Source organism: Callorhinus ursinus, unplaced genomic scaffold (assembly GCF_003265705.2).
Source record: "Callorhinus ursinus isolate GAN/ISIS: 27379988/994484 unplaced genomic scaffold, GSC_fseal_2.0 scaffold8, whole genome shotgun sequence".
Classification (NCBI taxonomy): Eukaryota; Metazoa; Chordata; class Mammalia; order Carnivora; family Otariidae; genus Callorhinus; species Callorhinus ursinus.
This window is the reverse complement of record NW_027397070.1, coordinates 29,919,163-29,944,248: the sequence shown is the minus strand read 5'-3', so window position 1 is coordinate 29,944,248 and position 25,086 is coordinate 29,919,163. Positions and strand designations below refer to the sequence as shown.

General features: G+C 40.4%; 1 protein-coding gene and 1 pseudogene across 1 annotated transcript in view; one reads left to right on the top strand and one right to left on the bottom strand.

Moving 5' to 3' along the window:
* Positions 1-251: 251 nt before the first annotated feature.
* LOC112822364 (L-lactate dehydrogenase B chain-like) lies at positions 252-1,475 on the bottom strand (annotated as a pseudogene).
* Positions 1,476-2,680: 1,205 nt separating this feature from the next.
* Positions 2,681-25,086, top strand: part of ATG14 (autophagy related 14) — a 34,201-nt gene continuing 11,795 nt past the window's right edge. Inside the window, exons 1-5 of the mRNA XM_025869996.2 lie at positions 2,681-2,931; positions 15,800-15,862; positions 17,103-17,145; positions 19,279-19,360; positions 23,052-23,289. Coding sequence (XP_025725781.1) covers positions 2,711-2,931; positions 15,800-15,862; positions 17,103-17,145; positions 19,279-19,360; positions 23,052-23,289 — 647 coding nt within the window. The 5' untranslated portion in view covers positions 2,681-2,710. The remainder of the gene's footprint in view (positions 2,932-15,799; positions 15,863-17,102; positions 17,146-19,278; positions 19,361-23,051; positions 23,290-25,086) is intronic.

Sequence of the window (25,086 nt, the reverse complement as noted above, 5' to 3'; positions counted from 1 at the left end):
GACCTAATTAGATTGTGGAATCCTCAGAATTTTTTTAATATTTTATTTACTTATTTGACAGAGAGACACAGCAAGAGAGGGAACACAAGTAGGGGGAGCGGGAGAGGGAGAAGCAGGCCTCCCGCTGAGCAGGGAGCCCGATGTGGGGCTCCATCCCAGGACCCTGGGATCATGACCTGAGCTGAAGGCAGACGCTTAAGGACTGAGCCACCCAGGTGCCCCGAATCCTCAGAATTTTTTTTTTTCCACACTGCAATAGTTAATTTTATTTGTTCAAGGGCTCATATTGCAAGCATTAAACCAAGCATGGGCTTTGATTTTGTGAGCCCAGATTCACATATTTAGGAAGATAAAAGCAAACTGTGATCCATGTATATGGATGAAAAACTAAAGGCTCACAGTTAATCACATCATAGTTTTAAATTTCTACAGCCTAGAAGCCAGAAGTCACAGATCTTTTAGGTCTTTTTGGATGTCCCACAAGGTATCTGCACTTTTCTTGAGCTGGGCAACCTCATCATCCTTCAGCTTCTGGTTGATCACACTGGTTAAGCCCCGAGCGTTCAGGATACATGGAAAGCTCAGGAAGACTTCGTTCTCAATGCCATACATCCCCTTCACCATTGTTGACACTGGATGAATCCTGGACAGATTTTTCAACATGGATTCAATGAGATCAGCCACACTTAATCCAATAGCCCAGTTGGTATATCCTTTTAGCTTGATGACTTCATAGGCACTTTCCACAACCATCTTATGCACTTCCTTCCAATTTTCACTGTCATTGTTCCCATTTCTGGATTCAGTTCCTGAAGAGAAACGCCTGCCACATTCACTCCACTACACACAGCCACACTTGAATCGCCATGTTTTCCCAAAATCCATCCATGGCAGCTGCTGGGATGAATGCCAAGTTTTTCAGCCATGAGATAGCGAAATCTAGCAGAATCCAGATTACACCCACTTCCAATTACACAGTGCTTGGGTAGTCCACTTAGTTTCCAGGTAACATGTGAGAATATCCACTGGGTTGGAAACCACAATTATGATACAATCAGGACTGTACTTGACTATCTGCGGAATAATGAATTTGAAGACATTAACATTCCTCTGCACCAGATTGAGCCGGCTCTCTCCTTCCTGCTGGCGGACTCCTGCAGTCACCACCACAATCTTAGAATTGGCAGTCACAGAGTAATCTTTATCTGCCACAATTTTAGGTGTCTGAAGAAATAAGCTCCCATGTTGCAGATCCATCATTTCTCCTTTGAGTTTATCTTCTAAAACATCCACAAGGGCAAGTTCATCAGCCAGAGACTTTCCCAGAATGCTGATGGCACACGCCATACCAACTTGTCCAACACCCACTACAGTGATCTTATTGTTTGGGATGGTTGCCTCCTCTTCTACAACTGGTGCAATCAGTTTTTCCTTAAGAGTTGCCATTGTGCCCAGAGAGAACCCGTGGGGAGAGTCGCGCGAAGAAGACAATGTCAGCTGCGTGTGTCTCCTCGGGCGCAGGATCTGCAAGGAATCCTCAGAATTTGATGGAGATGTGCAGGTTATCAGGGAGGGATGGGGCTAACTAACATGACTCATGGCTCTTGTTCCCAAGTGGTTAGGAATTATGTCTTGCACCAAGATGAGGAAACAGATTTGTGAGGAGGGAGAGTTCAGTTTCTGACATGCCAGTTTGTGGTGGCCACCTTACATCACTTTATGCCTCCTAGGTAGTTGTGAATCTTTGGGTGTGGAACTTGGGAGTCACAGCTAGAGAATTCAAGGCAGTTATCAGTTGACAGCCTACCAAAAGAATCCTTGAGAATCACTGGTCTAGGTAAACTGACTTACAGGCACATTTTTCTTTTTTCCTTCTGTAGTTTGGAGGCATTTTCAAACACGAATTACTCTGATTTAATCCTCCCACGCACCCTATTTTACCTCCACAGAAAGTGATTTGGAGTAACCGAGTTAGGTTAAATTCTACCTAGTTCAAATTCTCAGAGCAAGGTCCAGAGTAGAATGTTGGACATTAACTTAAAATTCAGTTTTCAGAAAGATAACTTTGCTTTCCACGTTTAGCACGATTGTTTCCACTTGTTCGCTATTATCAGCAAAGTACTATCAGATTACTGTTAAAGGTATGGTTCACCTTCACAACGTTGGGTAGGTACTGTATCTCCGTTTAACAGATAAGAACACAAGTACAGAGAGGTTAGGAATTTGACCCAAAACACAAACCTATAAAGGAGGTGGGTGAGCCCAAATACAACCTCTCTCCACGACTCAGCCCCCTCACCCGATTTTGCTGTACTTTTCAGCAAATTTAAAAGCACCCATAGCGAATTAAAGAAATTCCCTTATTTTGTTCCCAATCCGTTTTCCCAGAACCCCTAGGGCATCGTATTACTATTTCTTGCACAAGCTTGAGGCGTTAGCTTGTAGCCTTGGCATGATCAAGAGAATGATGACATTTTGGCTGACCCGCCACTCTAACCTAATTCTCCACGCTTCGGGCTGGCTGCCCCTCTGCAGGCAGGAAAAGCAACAGCGCCCCCCGCCCGCCTGGCCAAGAGCACCGAGAGGCTGGGCAAGAGGCTCGCCGGACCCCACCCGCCCTCTCGGCGCCTCCCCAGGCCCCTCCTCCTCGCCCAGGATGCACCTGGTTGAAAACAAAATCCCACGTGACTGGCTCTGCTCTCCGGCCATCATGGCGTCTCCCAGTGGGAAGGGAGCCCGGGCGCCGGAGGCTCCTGCCTGCGGGCCCCGGCCGCTCGCCCGGGACTTGGTGGACTCCGTGGACGACGCGGAGGGGCTGTACGTGGCGGTCGAGCGGTGTCCGCTGTGTAACACCACCCGCCGGCGGCTGACCTGCGCCAAGTGCGTCCAGAACGGCGATTTCGTCTACTTCGACGGCCGCGACCGGGAGAGGTACGGCAGCCGCCGCGGCTCTATTGTTTCTTCCCCGGGTGTCTCCTATCGCTCCGCGAATAGAGGTTGGGGCCTGGGGCCCGGGTCTGGGGCCCGGAGCTCCGCGAGAGGAGGGGGATATGGGGAGGGTAGCAGCTTTGCGCCGGCGCTTTGCTCCCGGGGGTCGGGGGTGGGACCAGAAGAGGGAGGGTCGCGGTTTCTCCACTAACCCACCCGAGAAGAGTCTGACCCCACGGTGCTCCTGGGTACTAAAGGTAAGAGATAGTTGGTGACTCTGGATAAGTCTTCCCCTATTGCTGTCATAGAGTTGGATTCTCGGCACTTGGCTGGACTTCCATTCAAAAGCTTGGTTTAACCTTTATCTTCGAAAGCACGTTCATTCTCTAGAGGAGAGACCAGGAGAGAATCAAATGACTGGTTAAGGAGGATTCGGGCCATGGTGCCCTGTGTCACAGCTGGACCTTGTTAGGAGACATGCTTATTCTGATGTGTGAACTAGGACTAGCTAGTTGCTCCCTTTCCCCCTCTCTGCCTCCGAAGATTATTTTGGACATTAAGACATTTGGCGATGTGTTTTGGCTTTATTTAAAAATCCAGACTGGGAGGCGTAAGCAAGCCCGTAGTTAAGAGAATTGAATTTCGGAGCATGTTTTGGCCTTGTTTTGAAATCTAAACACAGAGCTGCTAGGGTCTGGTTAAGATAATTGGAAAATTAGGGACACCTGGGTGGCTCAGTCGGTTGAGCGTCTGCCTTCGGCTCAGGTAGTGATTCCAGGGTGCTGGGATCGAGCCCTGCATCGGGCTCCTTGCTCAGCGGGGAGCCTGCTTCTCCTGCCTGCTGCTCCCCGTGCTTGTGCACTCACACAGACACTCTCTCTGGCAAACAAATAAAATTAAAAAGATAATTGAAAAATTCGTGTGATTAACTGCAGGATCTCAACTTTTGTTTCAGTGATTTAGTGTCATTGACGGTAAGGTAACTTTCTGAGAGCGAAAGTTCAGGTATTCATTTACAACAACCCAATACGTTTTTATCTCCAACTTACTGTTGAGGAAACTGCCCAGTAAGTGCCTTGCCTTGGTCACACAGATAATAAGCAGAGGGACCAGAATTAAAATCCAGACAGCCTGAGTATATCATGTATCATGCACTTAACAGGATTGTACAATCTCTATATTTGGAAACGTTTTGAGTTCCTAGTATTTCTCTGATCATAAATGGAGTTTCTCTTTTGGATTTTGTATGATATCTTTTTAGTTCATTACTGTGTCTCATTGATGCACTTGATGGCTTTAGAAATTGCTGGTGCAATAAATGATAGCTTTCAAAATTAAACCAGTTGTTTTACTATAAGACTACTAGGCATGAGATGGCAATGTCTAACTGATGGAGTTTATCAAGGGTGCAGTTCAGGCCCCTCTTCTCTGTCTCTACTTTTTCCCAGATCCACTCGCATGATTTAAATAATGTCTGTGTGTTAAAGACTGCCTGTCAGACTTGTATCTCCAACCCAGACCTCTCTGAGATCCAGTAAGCAGCTGCCTACTCAACATGTTTCTAAATTTGTAATAAGTATCTCCATTTTAATATGGCAAACTGAATTCATGGTTTTCCATGATAAATCTTTTCTTCCCATGCTCATCCCAACCAACCCAGTAAATGGTAACCTCATTCTTCTTTGATACAGGTCCGGAAAAACTTCCTATCCTTCCTTGACTCTTCTCCTAATGCCATCATATCTAATCCCATCAAGAAATCCTGTTTGTTCTTTAAAAACCCGTCTAGGGGAGCTTGGGCGGCTCAGATGGTTAAGCGTTTGCCTTTGGCTCAGGTCATGATCCCGGGGACTTGGGATCGAGCCCCACATCTTCTCCCTCTCCCTCTGCTCATGCTCTCTCTCTGTCTCAAATGAATAAATAAAATCTTTTTTAAAAATTTAAAAAAAACCTATCTAAATCTGACCCTTTCTCTATTTCCTGGTCTGATCCACCAGAGGATTATTGCTTCTTGAGTCTCTGCTTCCACCCTTGCTCCCTTATAGTGTAATTTCCATCTTGCAGCTGAAGTAACACCACTCCTCTACTCTTCAAATCTTCAGTCTTGCAAGGATTTCCTGTTTTACCCAAAGTAAAAAAGGCGAAATCCTTAACAAAAGTTCCATATTGTCTGTTCCCCTCTGATCTCTTTTTTCCCTTACCTACTCTGCTATACCACCCTGGCCTCCCTGCCAGTCTTCAAACAGACGAAGAACACTCCTGCCTCAGGGCCAATGCAGTCTTACTCAGACTGCCAGGAACTCTCTTCTCCCAGAAATCTTCAGGGTGGCTTCGCTTGTTTTCTTCAGGCCTCTGCTCATATGTTAGAGAAGCTCTCTCTAACCATTTAATTAAAATGGTAACCTCCTTTCCCACTTAACCTGCTTTGTTGTCTTCCATAGCACTTAGCACTATCTTATGGTTTACATATCATTTTGTCTAACTGCCTGCCCCCCACTCCAGTGGTGGAAGCTCTGTGAAGACAAAACTTTATCAGTTTTGTACTCTGCTGTATCTTCACGTATTAGAAGCTTAATAAAGATTTATTGAATGATTGAATGACACTATCCCTCTTTCCTAAACGTAGTCTGATCCTAAACCATTTCATGATTATCCATCATGATCTATTTGTTACTAAAGCCACAAACCTGGGAGTTATTCTAGACTTTCCCTTTTTTCTTATTCTATGTCTCCAAATCATTGGCAAGGCTAATTTGATTTGCTCCGAAATAGACCTTGAATTGGTTTACTTCTAGTCCAGACAGCCATCGTTTCTCTCCTGACTATTTATTGGTTTCATTTCATTTACCCATACAACTCCACACAGCAGCCACAGAAATGTAAATCAGATAATGTTACTGTTTTGTTTAAACTTCTCAGTGGCTTTCCACTGCATTTAGAATAAAATTCAAGCTCCTTACTGTGGCTTTATATAAAGCTTCATTTGATTTGTCTACTGCTTATCTTCTAACTTTGGCTGTAAGTTTGGATTCATGCTGCATTGAATTGAATCCATACTCCACCACTTGCTATGTGATTCTGAACAAGTTTATTAATCTCTCCTATGCTTGTTCATGTCCTTTTGAAAATGGGGAGGGAGAATCTAACTTCATAGGTTTGGTAGTGATGACATAAGAGCGTGCATTGAAATACTTAGCATGATGTCTAGCGTATATTAAGCACTCAGAAAATAAACTCATGCCATGTTCCTTCATACTTCTCCGTAGTCAGGAATCCTCAAACATATGAAACTTTTCCACCACTGGGCCTTTTCCCTTGCTGTTCCTTGTGCGTGAACACTTTTCCTCCTGAGTGCCACTTTGTCTTTCAAGTCTCAAATGTCACTTTCTCAGTGAGGCCTTCCCTGACCTTCACTAAGGTATGTTCCCACTTCATCTCCCCTCTGCCACGCCATCATTTTCTGTAGCAATACTCAGTTCTTTTATGGTACTGAGCATGATATGTAATGTTATTTATTCAAAGAAGGTATCTGCATCCAGAATGTAGTTCCATGAAAGCATGAATTCTGGGTTTGTTCAGTTGGATCACCGATGCTGAGTGTAGCAGCAGCAGGTAGTACAGGGTAGGCGTGTTGTTGAAAGAATGGCAAAGGTAATACCACTTTAAAAACTGAGATTGAAATTTTTTGCTAAATCTGAACATTAAAGTGAATTTTCAGAAGAGGGGTGTGTAATCACAGATTTTTTTTCCGACCAAGCGGAAAAATGAAGAGCAAATACCAGAACCATTCAAGATTTTTAGAGATAATAAAAGAAACTTCAGGGCTCAGGGATGACAGGACTGCCACAGTGGTCTGCCCAGCCTGCTTCACTTCATTCTCCATCTTTCCCTTTTCCCAGATGTGCATTCCTTAATAAGTCGAATGTTTTGTTTTGTTTTCCTTTGTTCCCCAGAACAGTGCCCAACATCTGGTAGGATGTAAGAATCTCTTAAGACCCAGGACCACTGTCCTAATAGTCAAATCATTTTTAACGAGCTCTCAGTGGGTACAGCTATCTGCATAAAATATCCTGGCACTTTCACAGGAGAAAGGTCTCTTGCTCTCAAGGAATTACCCTGCTCAGCAGGAGGCCTGCTTCTCCCTCTCCCTCTCCCACTCCCCCTGCTTGTGTTCCCTCTCTCGCTGTCTCTGTCTCTGTCAAATAAATAAAATAAAATTTTACATTTAATATTAATAAGCCTTAGTCATAGCTTGATTGTGAAATATTCTACTGTCTTCAGTATTTATGAAAAATTTTGTATTCTCTGCTTTGCTGCCTTCCGACTCTTTTTCCTTGTACTTTATGAAAACCCCTCACTAACTTGAGGAAAAACACTTGGAAATGCGGACACGGCACAGTTTAAAAACCCTTGTTTTATTTTTATTTATTTTTTTATTGTTAACATAGAATGTATTACTTCAGGGGCACAGGTCTGTGATTCATCAGGCTTACACAATACGCAGTGCTCACCACAGCACATACCTTCCCCAGTGTCCATCACCAGCCACCCCATCCCCCCGCTCCTGCAACCCTCAGTAAAAACCCTTGTTTAACCTCTGATTTCTTTTTGGTAAATTAGCCAAATTAGCTGTGCCTACATAGATCTTGAATGTGATAACTTTGTATATCAAATGTGATAACTTTGTATATCAAAGGTCTTGTAAATTTATTTTTTCAGGCTTCATTAATAGACTAGCTGAATGTAAAGGTTTTAATGGTTGAGCAGTTCAAAGAAAATTAGCTATCAATGAGCAGTCTACCTCATAACAATTAGTTCCTTTGACTCCTAAGAAGGGAACATGGGTCTTCATATAATTTTGTGGACTAAATGAGCTTGGCAGATAGATTGAAAAATATCTAAATGAATATTTTGTTGTTGTTCAGTGGGAAGATTCATAATCTTGGTACCTTCATCCGCACTGTCCTGTGCTCACTTCCCACCTTGGCTGCAATCCTAAAACAATACCCACTTTTTTCTCTGATTTTCATCTGCCTTTTAACTTGTGTACTTCTTTAAGAGATGAAGAGGAATGATATTAAGGCAGTTCTCTCAACACAGTCTTACTTGGATTTTGGTTAACATTTTTTAAATTACAGGGCTTTTTACGGGAACGTAATTTTCTGGATTTACATTTATTTAACACCAGAAATAATACTGTTACCCAATAGATAACTGACAAGTTAAACTTATCTTTCCACTCAAGACTGGAAAGAAATTGGTTACCAGTTTATGATAGGTATAGGAAGGAGATGGGGAACATAATCTGAGGATAACCAGAGACTATAGCACCCCAGAAAATCTGCCTGCTGGTTTAGGAACCAGTTATTTTAACTTGTGGGTCAGAAAAGAAAGACATTTATAAGCATATGAATATTGCTTTTATAAGTAGGTTTTCAGGAACAATGCGGCATTATCTTCACTGGTGAGTTTTAAGAATATATGTTACACTTCTACCAGGAAACAAATACAGGTGCTGAATAAATTGGTGGGATACGGGACAAGGAGAAAATTTTAGATGGTACTGAAGATTTCAAGGGGAAGACACACGCAACATCCAAAAAATTATTCTTATTTTTTAAAAAGATTTATTTATTTTAGAGAGATATCGTGTGCTCAGAGGGAGAGGGGGTGAGAATCTCAGGCTGACTCACCACTGAGTACAGAGCCAGACCCCAGGCTGGATCTCACCACTGTGAAATCATGACCTGAGCTGAGATCAAGAGTCCGGACACTTAACTGACTGAGCCACCCAGGCACCCCCCCCAAAAATTATTCTTTAGATATTTTTGTTCTCCAGATCTTTTTGGTTGTCAGTCACTGTAGCCTGTAAGAATCTACTGTCTTGAGAATTCATTTCCCAAGCTACATTTGAAGCAAAACAAAAGCTCCACAGGTGGCTAGATTCCCCACCTTTAGAAGAGTTTTGCAACCTTTCTTCTGTTTGTGTCCTTCAGGAAGGAACTCAACTCCCATCCCATGCAGCTTGATAATTGTATTTATACCACTTTTGCACGTCTGCTAAGAAAATACAGCTTCTGTTTTCAGTCAGTATCTATGGCTACTCTTATCACTATCCTTTTAGAATGTATAAAAGACTTTCACATTTATTATCTTATTTGTTCCCTACCACAAACCCACGAGATATTAACCTGTTTTTAACATGAGGAAATTCAGGGTATTTGTATCTTACTTACTCCTGGGCTATGCTAATTCTTAAACTCACTTCCAGAGTTGAACTATATTTTTATATATGGAGTTCAATTTAATGCATTAGTAAGATTAAGTGCAAAATCACTCATTGCAATGAAGAGAAAGGGAAACTAGGGTATATTATGTGCAAAGTGGCCTGTACCTTATGTTCGCGTTTATCTTATTTAATCCTTGTAACCAAGTACGATAAGCCTTATTCTTGTTTTATAAGTGAGGAAACTAAACAGTGCTTTGTTTCTATTTTCTTTTAATGACTTAACCTTCATTCCTGCCAGTAGAGTATATTTTTACCATATTTTCTCATATTCTAAGTATTCTAACATAAGATAAAAGAACCATCCTGATAAGGATTTTTTTCTCCCATATTGCATTTGTCCATAAACATCATACCGTTGTATACCTAAAGAATTTAAGGAAGAAAAATTTAATGACTAGGAATTCTTACCATGTTAGTATCTTAATTGAAGAAATATTTAGTTCTATAACCATCTCTGCTTATATGAGAGAGAGATCTGTGCTCTCACTTTTGCCTGGGAAACCCCACTGCCTTATTTCTAGAGCCAGAAATTATCATTAATTCTTCTAACAAACCTGTGCCCAGATCAGAGATGGGAAATCTCCACCACAGACCTAAAAACTGTTAGTGCTCATCCCCCCTTTTAGATTTAAGGAAGCCAAGGACTATAATCTGTCTCAGGATACCTATGAATTTAGGTACTTTTAAGGGATTATGATAGTGTATTTGATCCTCTGAGGAGAAGCATGAGAAATTTTGATTGATTGGGATCTTTTTTTTCTGACTGTAGATGTACATACCATTATTGTAGAAAACTTCTAAAATAAAATACCTGAAGGAGAATTTTACCCATATTCTCGCAGCTCTGTTAATAATTTGTTATATTTCCTTCCAGCCTTGTTGCTCTGCATATGTGTGTGTGCTTACAGATTTTTTCATTGGAATCATACCATGTGTCTATAGTGTGTTGCACCTTTTTTTTTTAAACCCAGCATCTCATAAACACATGTTCATGTCTTCAAAAATATTATGATGTCCTGCATGGCGATATAGTATCATTTGATAAATTGTTCTCCTATTGAACATTGTTTCCAATTTTTGCTATTATGAAAGATTTCATGATTGGTGCCTTCAGATATAAATCTTCCTCATCTCTGATCTGTTTCTTTGAACTGCAATAACTGGTTCAAAGGGTTTAATATTTTTAAGGCTCTCAACTCCACATCTGAAAGGTTGTTATTATTTTTTGCCTTTCTTAAAATTCATTAGTGTTTCTAGAACTCTTAGACTTTTCTGTTGCTCTATTCTTAGGCACAGTGTAAATTCATCCTTACATTCCTAGGATGAGGGCAAGGACTGGGCAGGCAGATGGAGGGATTAGAGTTATTTTAGGAAAGGACATGCTTAGGACATATTAAATTCTCAAGTCGTGGGTGTTATGAGGATGTTAATTATCACCTAGAATTAATAGCAGAATTAATAATGTGGATCCCTGATAGAGTACACACCCTGGTGCTGTTTTTCTGGTGGTATGGAGCAGATTTGTATGAATAGTCTGACCTGTGGGTAGATCTACTCAGTTGCCTGTGATTGTGGCCCTGGAACGGTGTGGAGAGACATGGCTCACGGTCCTAACTGATGCCTCATTAGCACACCCCTAACCCTGTTATCCTACCCACAGTGCTGACATGCTTTCGTGCAGGACAAATTAGCTCTTTGCTTTGTGAAACAGCAGAGTTCCCTCTGCCTGGCATGCCTTCTTTCCATTCACAGAGCCGGCTCTAACCCATCCCCAGGTCAGCCCAGAGAGGCATGACGCACTGAGCTGGGCTTTGTGCCGACGCTGGTATCACCCCGGCATTATGGGACCAGGGCCCCTATTCTCATCAGTCTCCACTGCAGGGGGACTGTTTAAAAGTTAGTTTAAGGGAGTACCTTTTTTTTTTTTAGATTTTATTTATTTGACACACAGAGAGAGAGCACAGGCAGGAGGAATGGCAGGAAGAAGGAGAGGGAGAAGCAGACTCCCAGCTGAGCAGGGAGCCTGATGTGGGGCTCGATCCCAGGACCCTGGGATCATGACCTGAGCCGAAGGCAGACGCTTAACTGACTGAGCCACCCAGGCACGCCCAAGGGAGTACTTTTTTAATGGGGAACAAAAAATCATAGTTGCAAAGTATGAGAGAATTTAGGAGACAAAGTCCATTTAAGGAAGTACTTTTTTAGGGGGGAAAAAACACAACTCTAAGTATGTAGGGTTTTGGTAAATACAAGGCATTTTTAAATTGGGAGAGAAAATATAGTGTTGTAAAAGCCCCAGTGCCTGGTACAGGTTCACTGGCAGATTCCTTTCAGAAAACAATACAAAACTAGAGCCATTTTGCAACAAGAATTGCTCAATGTATCTGCATAAAAGTTTGGGAAGTTCTGTAGAGCAGAAACACACGTTAGTCAGAAAGCAAAGTGAGAAAAAATAATTTCAAGATGTTGGAAAGAAAAATGGCTAATTTCCCTAATTCTTAAAAAAGCTATAGGAAAATAAAAGACATAGGGGAACAAAAAAAGAAAAGTAAATAGCCAACAAGATGGGAAAAGGTGTTCAACATTTCTAATAGTGAAATAAAGAAAAGCAAGTGAATGGATTATGATCTTTGGGCGGAAGTGGTGGGGGGCCGATCAGCTTAGCAAAGCCTAAAAAGAAGTGTGCAGTTTGGAGAGAGTGAGATAAAACAGGTTCTGTTACTCAGCTGTTGGTGGGGTTGTAAATTATATGAAATGATTCTGAGGAAATTTAAAGATAACTGCCAGAATTTTGCATGTGAATACTTGACCCAGCAGTTTATTTTATTTATAGGAATTTCTGGAGAAACCTAAAAGCTTTTAAAGATTTGTGCACTAGGCTATTCACTTACAACATTACTGATAATAGTGAAAATTTGGAAGTGATGCTAATGTTCATCAATAGGAGTTCATATAAATAGATTACAGGATGTCCATTCACTGAAATTCTGTGTATTTGTTAAAGAATGAAATTAGTTTGTATGTTCTGACATGGAAAAAGACACAAGATATTTTGTGATAAACCCCACTTCTGAAAGATAGTACAAAAAATATTCCTTTCCTCCCTGCTTTTTTTTGTATCCTTAAACCTAGTTTGGGGGCCCATGGTTGGCTCATTTGGTTAAGTGTCTGCTTTCCGGCTCAGGTCATGATCTCAGGGTCCTGGGATCAAGCCACCGGTCGGGCTCCCTCCCTGCTCAGCGGGGAGTCTGCTTCTTCCTCTCCCTCTGCCCCTCCGCTTGTGTTCTCTCTCTCTCTCGAATGAATACAATCTTTAAAGAAAATCTAGTTTGAATATGATGACTGCATTAATCTATTTCTTGGAAACCATATTGAGAAAGCACAGAATTGTGGAATGAATTTATCTTTCCATGAGTGGTGGGACGGAGAATGCAGAGAATGGATGAGTGTGCAGATGAGCAGTTGAAATGCTGACCCAGCCACATTCCTTGATCTCATCTGCTGTTTAGCTCTGTTAACACCACCTATTTTTAATTTCCTTCATGAAGAATAACATTACTCATGAAGTGTTTGATACAGTAGGAATTGTTGTCTTTTGTTTATTATTCCTGCTGGCAACTGTATATTTACATTTTAAGTTTTTTAATGAAGCCCAAGAGAACCAGCTCAGTATAAAGCTGGACAAGGTTGTTTGTCATCCCAGTTTGTTTTAGTGCAAAGTGATATTTCTACAACAGATCTGAAGGGAGAACTTTTGTAGCCTCTAAAAGCAAGATTTTATCCTCCATGGTCAGTCTTTGTTTGCCTGGTTTGATGAGTCTTGTGAGTTTGTCACCTCCTGCAGGTTATCAGAACACGAATCACCATATTGCCTCAGTGAGGTAGAAGTAAATACCACATTAGTTTCTCATTTTTGATATGTGGAGATGGAAGCATATAACAATATGTCAGAGAGTACACAGCTGCAGAATATATAATTAGATTTATTATTCTGGAAGATGTTTTGTTGTAAGTTGCCTGATAAATTAATGGATGAGTCTATGAGTTTGTCTAAATTCCACACTGGTTTTTGAGTGTTTACTATTTCATGCACTTACTACCTTACTGGCCATTGCAGTGCTACTTGGTATAACTTTCTGCAGTGATGTTGTCCGTCTACACTGTCCAGTAAGATAGCTACCAGCCGTAAGTGGCTATTGAAGTGTCGTTAGTGCAACTGAGGGACTGAATTTAAAAAAAAATTTTTTTTTTTTTTTAGATTTTATTTATTTGACAGAAAGCACAGCAGGGGGAGTGGCAGGCAGAGGGAGAGGGAGAAGCAGGCTTCCCGCAGAGCAGGGAGCGCAACACGAGGCTCGATCCCAGGACCCCGGGATCATGACCCGAGCCGAAGGCAGATGCTTAACGACTGAGCCACCCAGGAATTGAATTTTTAATCTAATTTTAATTTAGTCACACAAGTATATAATATCACTTGATTTGCTTTTTTTGTTTAACATACATTATACATTTTCAGTGACTGCCTATTAAATGATAGGGTCATAATTAGAATATTTTATCCCTCCCATTTTTTTCTCTTTTTAAAATTGAAGTATAATTAACTTACAATGTTAAATTTTTTTTGTTTTTTAAATTTTATTTTATGTTAATCACCATACATTACATCATTAGTTTTTGATGTAGTGTTCCATGAATGTTAAAATAATTTCATGTGTATTGTACAACACATTGATTTGACACTTCTGTACATTACTCAGTGCTCACCACAGTCAGTGTGGTCACCATCTGTCACATACACCATACGGTGTTACTACAGTATTATTGACTATGTTCCCTGTGCTATACTTTTCATCTCTGTGACTTATTTACTTCATAACTGATAAACTTCCCCTTTATCTGTTTTGTTCTCCCCTCTCCCACCTCCCTCTGGCAACCACCAGTTATCTGTATTTAAGTATTTTCGTGTTTGTTTTGTTTTTTAGATGCCACATGTAAGTGAAATCGTATGATATTTGCCTGTCTTTGACTGACTGACTTAGTGTAGTATCTTCTAGGTCTGTCCGTGTTGCCCCACATGGCAAAGTCTCATTCTTTTTTCTTGGCAGTAGTATTCTAGCATGTATGTTTACCACGTTTTCTTTATCCATTTATCTATTGATCCCTTCCATTTTGAAGTACTTATATTTGGATATGTTTCAAACATGAGGTTTTAGAAATATTTTAGACTGCTATTAGTCTGGACCATTTTAAGGAAGCGATTCTAGGGTTGTTACTATTCTGTTAGATTGTTTTCATTTAGGCTAGGAATTTGGGAGACAGCCAAAAACCTAATCTTGGATTCCATACTATGTTACTATAGCATATGGCATTATCATGTTTTTTTAAAATAGCAAGCCACTGTTAGCTTGTTTAAAAGTCAGTTGCATGATGTTAGTCATATAATTTTTTTTTTTTTTTTTTACCCAGATACTTATTAAGCAACAAGCCACATTTTAGGTACTCAGCACATGCGACTGGTGGCTATCTTAGTGAATAGCACAGATCTAGAAGATGTGAACGTCACTCTTCATCACCTTCAGCTGGTGACATTTCTAGAACACAGTACCCAAAGCCTGTAGAATACATATTCTTTCAGGTGCACAGGGAACTTTTCACCAGGGCAGACCAGATGCAAGGCCGTAAGATACTCTCAAATTAAAAGATTGAAATCTCATAGAGTATATTCTGTCAGAAAATGGAAAACAACTAGTTACTTAGAAAAACCCATATATCTGGAAATTCAGCACTATACTTCTAAAGAACTTGGAGGTCAAGGAAGGAATTTATGGAAAATTAGGAATTCCAAACCAAATGATGTGAAAATATACCCTATCAGACATTTTGGGGTTTAGCTAACACAGTACTTGGGAAATTTATAACTTTATATGGTTATATTTAAAAGGGAGAGGCTTAAAATGGATGATCTAAGTTTCCATCTTAAACTGTGCAAAGAAAAAAAAAAAAGCAGACTAAACCCTAAATAAGGTAACTGGAAGAAAAGGGTAAGGGGAGAAAACTGTAGAGAAAATGAACTGCAATGTGATATCCCTTCCTTTTGATAATTTGTACTAAATAACTTGTTAGTCCATAAGGACTAGCAATAAAATTAGTAAGGAAAAAAAATTGTACTTTAAAAATTATAAGTAACCAGTTTATAGGTGAAAGCAGGATTGAATTAAGCTAAATTAAAATCATGTTTATGTTAGAAGCCTCAATTTCCTTGAATTCAAATTCACTCTAGTGCTCTGATGTGCCTGTTTTGGAAGATAATTTAATCTGAGCAGGGTGGGGGGGGTGGCTTCTAGACATATTTTATATACCCATGAAAGAATTTTAAAGTTGAGAATTTGAACTTAGTTTTAAAGTGAGCAAGTGGCATAAGCAGCCATGTGCGTACCGCCTTGAGAAGATGTGTGTTTACTTTCAGGACCAGGACATCTCCAGATGAATCTACAGAAAGGATTGGCTCTTAGGAATTTGCATAATCTCACTGAACTGAAAAGAATGAACATTTAAATAAAACATTACATTTTTTTCTTATAGGTTTGTAGACAAGAAAGAAAGGTTAAGCCAACTTAAGAGCAAGCAAGAAGAATTTCAAAAAGAGTGAGTTTCCCTTTTGCTTTTCTGCGTGTGGAGGTTCTGTTGTCACCGTGTGGTTTAATTCAGTGCTGTGGTATGTAGATACATGGATTGCTCACTTGTTGAATTTAGGATACAGTCTCAGAGTTTGGAAGAGCAGTGCATGTGGGAGAAGCAAAACAGGAGAGATTATCAGGTTCCTAGAAAACATTGGGATCAGACCCAGTGCCTTCGCAGCAGGCACTCAGTGACTAGACTGATGAGTCAAACCCCTGGCCCAGATAATTGATGTGCAGCAAATGGGTCCAGAACAGGCAAATAAGTGGTGGTTCCTGTAAGATGTCAAGTCTTCCATTTATCTTTCTTCTTCTGGATCAGCGTTTTGCAAAGTGTGGTCTTGCATATCATCTACATTAGAATTCATTAGCTGAGGTAAAGGTTAAAAATGCAGATTCTCGGAATCCTATCCTCAGATATTCTGACTCTAGGTCTGGGGTGGGGGGCAAGGTCCCGGAATCTGAGTTATTAACAAGCACCCCTGATGAATCTCACCCTCTGGATTTGAGAATTGTCCTGTAGAATCTTCTGTCCCAAACTGACCTAGTCACTGTTCTCCAGAGGCACTCCAGGTCTATGAAAACATTTATGAGCAGAGTAAATCTTCTGAGATGTCCTGCATTACAGAACCCTGCTTAGATTTATTTAAGTCATTTCTCTAATTTAATCACAGAAACTTTTATTTCTTCCGTAGAACACTTCATAGGACAGGTTTTTACAGGTGCCAACTTGTGCCATTTCTTTGGGAACTGAGCATCACATTTTAGATTATGAATTCTCTTGTAACTATTATTATTAATAATTATGACTCATAGAAATGATTGATTATGACAGGACAAAGGCTCTGGCTCTTATTGGAAATTGTGAGTGTTTACAGAAAGATTCTGGGCAGTATTAAAAGTGCAAAAAGAAGGAAATGGGAAAAAATTAGAGAATGGGGAATTTGGAAAACATTTTTATTTTTTATTTTTTTAAAGATTTTATTTTTAAATAATCTCTACAGCCAGTATGGGGCTCAAACTCACAACCCCAAGATCAAGAGTCGCACACTCCACTGACTGGCCAGGCACCCTTGGAAAACATTATTGAATGCTTGAGTCTCACTTTGGTATTTCCAGACATTTTTAAGAACTTACTTTAAAAAGATGTTGATTTTACATTTTTGAGTTTCACAAAATATAATTATGATTGTCTTTTCTCTGTGCAGAGTGTTAAAAGCTATGGAAGGAAAATGGATAACAGATCAGTTGGTAAGCTGTAAGAAGTATTTAAATAATATTTATATTTGTGGTTACATGCTTTTCATTTGGTAGTGCTTAAAAGTATCACTTTGAATTTAAATTATCATTTTTTGGCAGCCCTCTATTTGAATATATTTGTAGTGTGGGTCCTCAAATATTTTATCTAGATGCCAGAGTACTGGCAATTAATTATAGAGCCATTATAAAGGATAAGTATGAAGTCTGGTATTGACATAGGAATACAAGAACGATGAACTATCCTTTTTGAAAAAACTTACTCATTGTAAACACACACCCCCTACATGGATTGATGATTAAATGTGAAAAGTAAACTCATAAAAATATTAAAAGAAAATATGGGAGAGTATTTATAAATGTAACCTACAGATGGGCAGACCTTTATAAGCCATAAAAGGAAAACATTTTCACTGACTATGTAAAAGTTTTAAAAGTTCTGTATGTTGAAGACTCTGAGCAAAATGAACATAACTGGGAAAAATGAGTATAGCATATGAAAATAAGGAGTTTGATAGTACTTATTCAGTTTTGGTAGGAGTATACATTGATGTATTTGGTTGGAGGACAAGTTAGTGGTTTGTTGGGGTGTGTGTTTTTGTTTTTGTTTTTTAATTGCACATGTGGTATAATCAGTTTTCCTCCTAAGAAAATACAGGAATGTAGAGATTTATGGATGAAGAAGATGATTGACTAGAGCCTGGGTAGTGATCCATAAATATCTTAAATGCTCATCAAACAGGATGAGATAAATAAATGATGCAGTATAGCTGTTCAAAAGAATGCTCAGTCCACATGTGTTGATAACAATGATATCCAAGAGTTTTTTTAATGACAGAGCAAACAAAAAGTAGGCTAGGGTGAAGTATGATTCCATTTGTGTATGTGTTTTAAATATAAATATACTCTAAAAAATCTGAAAAGATACATATTAAAATTTAATTGAGATTACCCCTGAAGAATGGGAAGGAGTCAGGCTGATGATCACTGTATTTTTCTCTTCTGTGATGTTTAATTTTTTTTTCACAATAAGCATCATTCATAATTTTTAAATACTTGAAGAATGTATGTGACATAAGTGAAACAAAATACATTGTATGGGAAAAGACCATTAAAGGCTATTTATAAAGAATCCCTTTGCCGTTTTTCTAAATTCCCTGTACTGTTTTCTAGTTTTTCTATAAAAGATTTCAGTATTGCTTCCTAAGGACTAAAACCCCTTAAAAGTGAAGACATCCCATGGCCATTTCATCTTTGAATCAGTTCATTGGTCCCCACGAGTCTGTTTTCAAGTGTCCCTCCGTCAGGGCGGTTAGCACTTTGCTGCTGCAACATCACAGCAATCTGCTCTGTGTCTTGTACCAGCAGACCACTTCGGCCAGTGTTAAACACCATAAATACTTGAATGCTGTTTTAGCCTTTTAATTATCCACATTTATAGAGGCATTATAGAATAGGTAATCATACTTTTTAACTGGCTGCCAGGTTGCATTTTTACTGATCTTTTATTCATCTTGAGGGAGAAAACCTTCTGTTTTTATTGAAGTTTTTATTATTTTGCAAGTAATAATTGTGTATTGTATTAGTGAGATAATACAGTGATGTTAATGGTCTCCTCAGTAAATAGCATGAAGGGTTTGGAGCAGTGCAATAGTAGGACGTTCTGTGATGACGCAGATGTTCTATGTCTAAACTCACCAATATGGTAGCCATTAGCCACATGTGTTGAACACTTGACATGTGGGTAGTGTTGAGTAGGAACTGAATTTTATGTAATTTCAGATGACTTTTAAATAGCCACATGTGATCATTAGCTGTATATCGGACAGAGCAGGTTAGGAGAATATACTTCACCATTTCTGTCTGTCCTCATTACACATGAAAGAAGTAAGTGAATTTCTTTCTGTCTTAATTTCCTACCAGCTTCTGCACAGAACCAGAATAACATTTTCTTCTTTTTGTAGCCCACCATAGTCACAAAAGTTATAATAAATATAATTATATTGGTCTTTTCTTCATTGTGTTTTCTAAGTTATGCCTCAAAATAATAGTGATCCTAGGTAGATAATCATATTAATCATAAGAGACCAACATTTGTGATATTTATTGCATACTTTTTTTTTTAAGAGATGGAAAATAATGTCCTGCAAGATGAGGATTGAACAGCTTAAACAAACAATCTGTAAAGGAAATGAAGAAATGAAAATAAGTAAGTAATGTGTCCCCCTTCTAGACCTAATAAAGGGCTAGTGTGGAATTTCACTGGATTAGTAAACTAGAGAGACGGAGAGAGGAGGGGTGGGAAGGCAACAGCAACCTAGAAAGGTTTCCTGCTTGCCTTCCTCCTCTTGTAAAACATTTGTATGAGGGTTTTAAGTAAATATTTTTCCAAATATATATATTTTATATATACATATACACACAAATATGACCTTTGAATAAACTACTTTTCTCAATTAAAAAAGTTAAGGAATATATATTTCCATTTGCCTTTGCTAACAAGAAGCTTGGTACTCAGTTATAATTATTAGTTCACTCCAGAAACACAGACTATTGGCTTTTTCTCTCCATTGTGAGTCTCATACACCTTTTAATCTGTATTAATCTTACATTTGTGTACCTCATCCTTCATCGTAAATGGTTATCAAATTTTAGGAGAGTCCTTTTAGAAATCCTGTATCCTTAGACATATTCCATGTATTTCTGAAGATCATTGTTTAAAATTCAGAGTGAGTCACCATCATACCTTATGAATCCCTTTCTTGTCTGCTCGTTGCTTTCAGAAGCAAGTATTTTATAGTGTTATGTAATAGAGCAAAAGCTTCCTTTGAAAATGTTTGTCCTAATAAAATGCTCCTGTGGAGTTCACAGGCTTAGTGAGCTGGAGAGGAAAGCAGCATGGGGAAGAGGTGTCAGAACCAGAGACAGCTGGTTACCCACTGAGCTTTGCGTGCGTATCCAGAGGCTCTGGTTCAGCAGCAGCGTAGGGACTTGAGACTTACCCCTCTCTCCACATCCTCCCATGATGTTCACATGAGTGATTTGCTCCCAGGTGTCTGTGAACCTCCTAGAATTGCTGGATTTACTGAGTTTGTGCCTTGCCTGATGAGCAAGTTTAAAACTTTGGTCAGCTGAATTTAACAGATTCCTGACTCCCCAAAACAAAACGACCACCACAGAAAAGATTTGGTACTAAAGTAGTGGACCTAGCAAATCCTCAGAGTCACCTGGTAACCCTTGTAAAATCTAGAGAGAGAATCCTGGGACCCACCTTGGACTTAGGAAATTCAAATCTCATGTGTGGGGACTGGGTCAGAGGTTCTTAAACTGTCTGTAGTAAAAGACCATTTTTTCCTCTCTGATTTCTAATCTGTCATAAGCTGATACCAATACTTTTATAAAGTACAATAAAATACTAGAAAAATGATTGCACATTTGGATGGCATGTCAAAGAAAAATGTTGCTAAACTTACTCTGTATTTCTGTACTTCTCTTGTCTGACTGGTAAAAGTTTACTGATAGGCCTAGATCCACGGGCCACACTTTGAGGAGCACTACTCTGGGTGGTACTGATGACCTACCAAGGGCTGGGAACCACTGCTCTTTAGAACATAAAAGCAGTCTAGTTGCCACCCTTTAGACGAGACTCAGAAAATTTTGCAAACAATTTTAAGGGAGTTCATGGATTCCAGAAACCATGCATGTTCTCAAGTCCACAAGTGAAGAGCTTGTTACCCAGTAAATAGTATTTTTTAAAATTTTATTGTTAAAATAACACATACATAATTTTATGTGATACAGAATAATACAGATATATGGTATAGATAGGGAAGTTGGATTGTATGAACCTTTAAAGTTGAGTTGATCTGTGCTATAAAGTTACTTACCCAAATAAGCAACAGTAGGTGACAGAAGTGGCATCAGAGTGTTCTTATGTCTGGGGATGTTGGCATGGAGAGGACAGATCAAACGCTTGAGTGCTGGGTCGGCACTAGTGCGGCCTAGGTGACTGGTGGTGTCCTGCCACCTGTGAAGGGTGGTACCTGGAAGCCTCCCAAGTTACTGCTAGGAGTCTGAGATTTTGCAACTCATTTTTGCCACTCGAGAGAAGTTGAGGTACAGTCCTAACACCCTAACAGGTTTTGATCCAGTAGATATCAAGTTGGAAACTGTTCTTAAAAAATCTGACCATCATATGACTGGGGCCCATGGCCAGACATTCATTTGAGCACTTGTAAAGAGCTCAGTAGTGATCATGAAAATCAGTGAGCTTGCTGGAAGATAAGTGTGATGGAACCAGCAACTTAAACATTAGAACATCCACACTGAGCAAGAATGGTAAAGAGAATGCACAAGTAAGGGGAAACTAAACCGCAAGAAACCTTATGCCTACAGTGAAATACCTAGGTTCAGTGGTCCTCGCTCAGAGGACCACCTTTGAGACATTTATCAGATGCTTGTTATAATCTAGTCAGGGGAGAACAAGGCTTTGGTTGGACCTGGTGTAAGGAACTAAGCTATAGGTGAGGTACACACATTGCATCAGGCTTCCGAGGAGCAAAAAGTCTGGGGAGCACTTATGGCAGGGGGCCTGGCTGAATGAGAAAAATTTGGACATTTGAAGAGTAGAAGCTAATAGCATTCCTAGAGACATTGATCTGAATAGGATCTGTAGAGGACATCCTAAAGGGAATGATGACTGGTTTAGTATCCATCCATGCATGCATGCATTGAAATAGTTCCACTTTGTAGAAAAGGTTTGGAGTGCCTAGTAACTGAGGCTGAGGTGAAGGGGTGCAGAAGGGAACTGTGGGATGTGTGCCAGTGTGGGAGTGGCCTCGAGGCCAAGGAGGTCGATGTGTGTTTGTTGGGCAGTGGAGAACCGCCAGGCACTGCTTACAGTTGATGAAGACTGGGCTGGTGAAGGCCTGGAGTGGAACTGAGCTGGAAGTGGGGTTTGGGGGAGAGTTAATAAGATTGTAACACTGGGAAGGAAAAGAAAGCCCTCTACGGAAGAATAGTAGGTCAGCCCATGGAATTGACCAGCAGGGAACTGACTTAGGCTGTGGACAGGTCAAAAAAAATCCTTAAGTAGAGAACCTAGGTATCAAGATGAGGCTTTTGTGGAAAAATAATGAGCTTGATTTTGAACTTTTGTCTGAGCCCCCTAAGTTACTTCTAGGAGTCTGTCTGAGATTTTGCAACTCGTTTTTGCCACTGGAGAGAAGTTGAGTTACAGCCCTAACACCCTAACAGGTTTTGATCCAGAATCTGAAGGAGCTTCATGAAAAGGACACACATCAGACAGGATGAGCGTCTGTCTCCATTCTTGGTTGTGTGGCCGGGCTTTGGTTGCCCCTGCAGTGCTTCAAATGCTGGCATATAATAAGGGCTCCCACCCTGCTGGGTCCCGAGACACTACACTGTAACTTTTCAGAGCCTTTGGTCTGTTTCTTCGCTGCATGACCACCTGTCGTGAGATTATCCCTGGATCTCAGTGGAGCCCAAGGCACATGTAAGAGGTTTCTAAGGAAAATCAGGTAGCCAGCCAGTAAGTTTTTCAAACTTGGATTAGATATCTTTTCTGCCCATCATGGTTATTCTTCAGTGCTTACCAATAAGTCAAGTATTTCCTGGCTTGAACTTAAACTTGATAGTTGTTGAGTGATTCTTACAAATGATGACTACAGATGGAGACCCAGAGTCCTTTAGGTGATGGTCCACTTTGATTTATTTATTTACTTAAGCTAAACTCAATTTCCACTTAGTGAACATTATCTAGTTAACCTGAAGTTTTGCTTTCGGTTTAAACTTCAGGAAGATGCTTACACTTGTGAGGTGGGTTCTGCAGGCCCCAGGAGCCATCTGTAGAGATAATTGTTGGGTGTGATTTATTTCAGATTCTGAAGGCCTTCTGAAAACCAAGGAAAAGAATCAGAAGCTCTATACTCGAGCGCAGCGGCATCAAGAGAAAAAGGAGAAGATTCAGAGGCACAATCGCAGACTTGGTGACCTGGTAGAAAAAAAAACCATTGACTTAAGGAGTCATTATGAGCATCTGGCAGATCTTCGGCGATCTCATATATTAGAGCTCACCTCTGTCATTTTTCCAATCGAGGAAGTAAAGACTAGTGTGAGGTACAGTGAGTCTTTTGACTCTAGGAATAGATCAAGTTTCAAAGATCAGGTATTTTTCAAATATGGAAGCGCCTCATTTATCAGGTTCATTCTGGGGTCATTGGCTTTCCTGGTAATGAAACTGAAGTCTTATCTGCTTCAGCAAACAGTACACGCTGCACGAAATAGGGGAGGCAGCCAAGGTGAAGGGCGGTGGCCCTCAGAGAAGTGGGGCCCTCACTTGTTGATTGACCTGTTGACGTAGCCTTTTCCTGGGTAACTAGCCCCTGGCAAGTGCTAGAGACTGTGAGTTTATTTTTTTAAAGATTTTATTTATTTATTTGACAGGGATAGAGATAGCGAGAGAGAGTACAAGCAGGGGCAACAGCAGGCAGAGGGAGAAGCAAGCTCTCTGCTGAGCAATGAGCCCGACATGGGGCTCGATCCCAGGACCCCGGGATCACGACCTGAGCCGAAGGCAGACCCTTAACCTACTGAGCCACCCAGGTGCCCCGGAGACTGTGAGTTTAGTCTTAGGCTCTAGTGCATGGATACTCTCAGGAGTCATCAGATGGACAAGACAGTGGTTCCATGCCTGGATGTTCATCAGAGTCACTTAGGAACTTTTGAAAAATACAGGTTCCAGAGGACACACCTTTAGCCATCCAGCCCATCTCATAATACTTTTTTTTTTTTTTAACTTCCCCAGATGATAATTGATGAGGTTTGAAAATTGCTACTGAGAAGTTCATTTGCTTTCTCACTAACCATCAGGCTGTTCCAGTTGAGGATTTTCCTGTCTCTTGGTTGTCCTCACTTCGAAGCATCCTTCCCTGGCTAGTCTGTGCACTGACTAGTGAGGACTATTACTCTGCTTTGCTCCCTCTACTTCACTGTGTCCTTTCGGCTGTTGCCATAGTTAACTTCCTAAAAGCCTCAAGGTCTGATTATTCTGGCTTGAAAACCTGCTCCCTCTTACCAAGTAATTTTTCATTAGTAATAGTTGGCAAATACAAAAAGGCAGATTCAAAATAGAACAGAATAGGAAGTTCAGAAATAGACTCTTTTGGATCAGTGGGGAGGAGTTGGGATATCCAAAGACTGGTGTAAAAACAGGCGACCAGGCCTTTGGGGAGGAAAAAGCTAATAAAACAGAAACATTATGGTAAATTAGATTTTTTTTTAAGTTTATTTTTTTCAGTTACCTCTACACCCAACATAGGGCTTGAACTCCCGACCCCAAGATCGAGAGTTGGGTGTTCTTCCGGCTGAGCTAGCCAGGCAGCCCCAGTGCTAAATTAGAATCTGATGGACCAAGACATCAGTGTTAAAACACATTAAACAATGACACAGTCTTAAGATGCTGTCCCAGATCTGAGGAGACCAAGGAGACTGACAACTGAATGCGAAGCTGCAGAAGAGAAAACATGGAGAAAAACTTTGTCCTCTCCGCCTGTGCTGTTTAAATCTTTTATAGCAGTATATGATATTATATGCTGGTAATTTTTAAAGCTGATAGTTTTGAAGTTATTCCTGTAATAAGATTTCTTGTTCATTCGCATTCCTCAGACTTGTTCTGTGGAAGAAGGAGGAAGCAGAGGTGCCACTCAGAACTGGCCGTAGTGCCCTGCCCCACTTCCCCGTGACTGCCAGGGGCACTTACCGTAACCACAGGCATGTGGTGGCAGGAGGAGAAAGGATTGAGAACAGAACCTCAACTTATTGCAGCTCAGAGGCCCTCCCCCAGTCTGCCAGTTCCCCACCTACTTGTCAAACACCATCCCCTAGTGCTTCCCTTGTGCGGCCGACCGCCCCAAC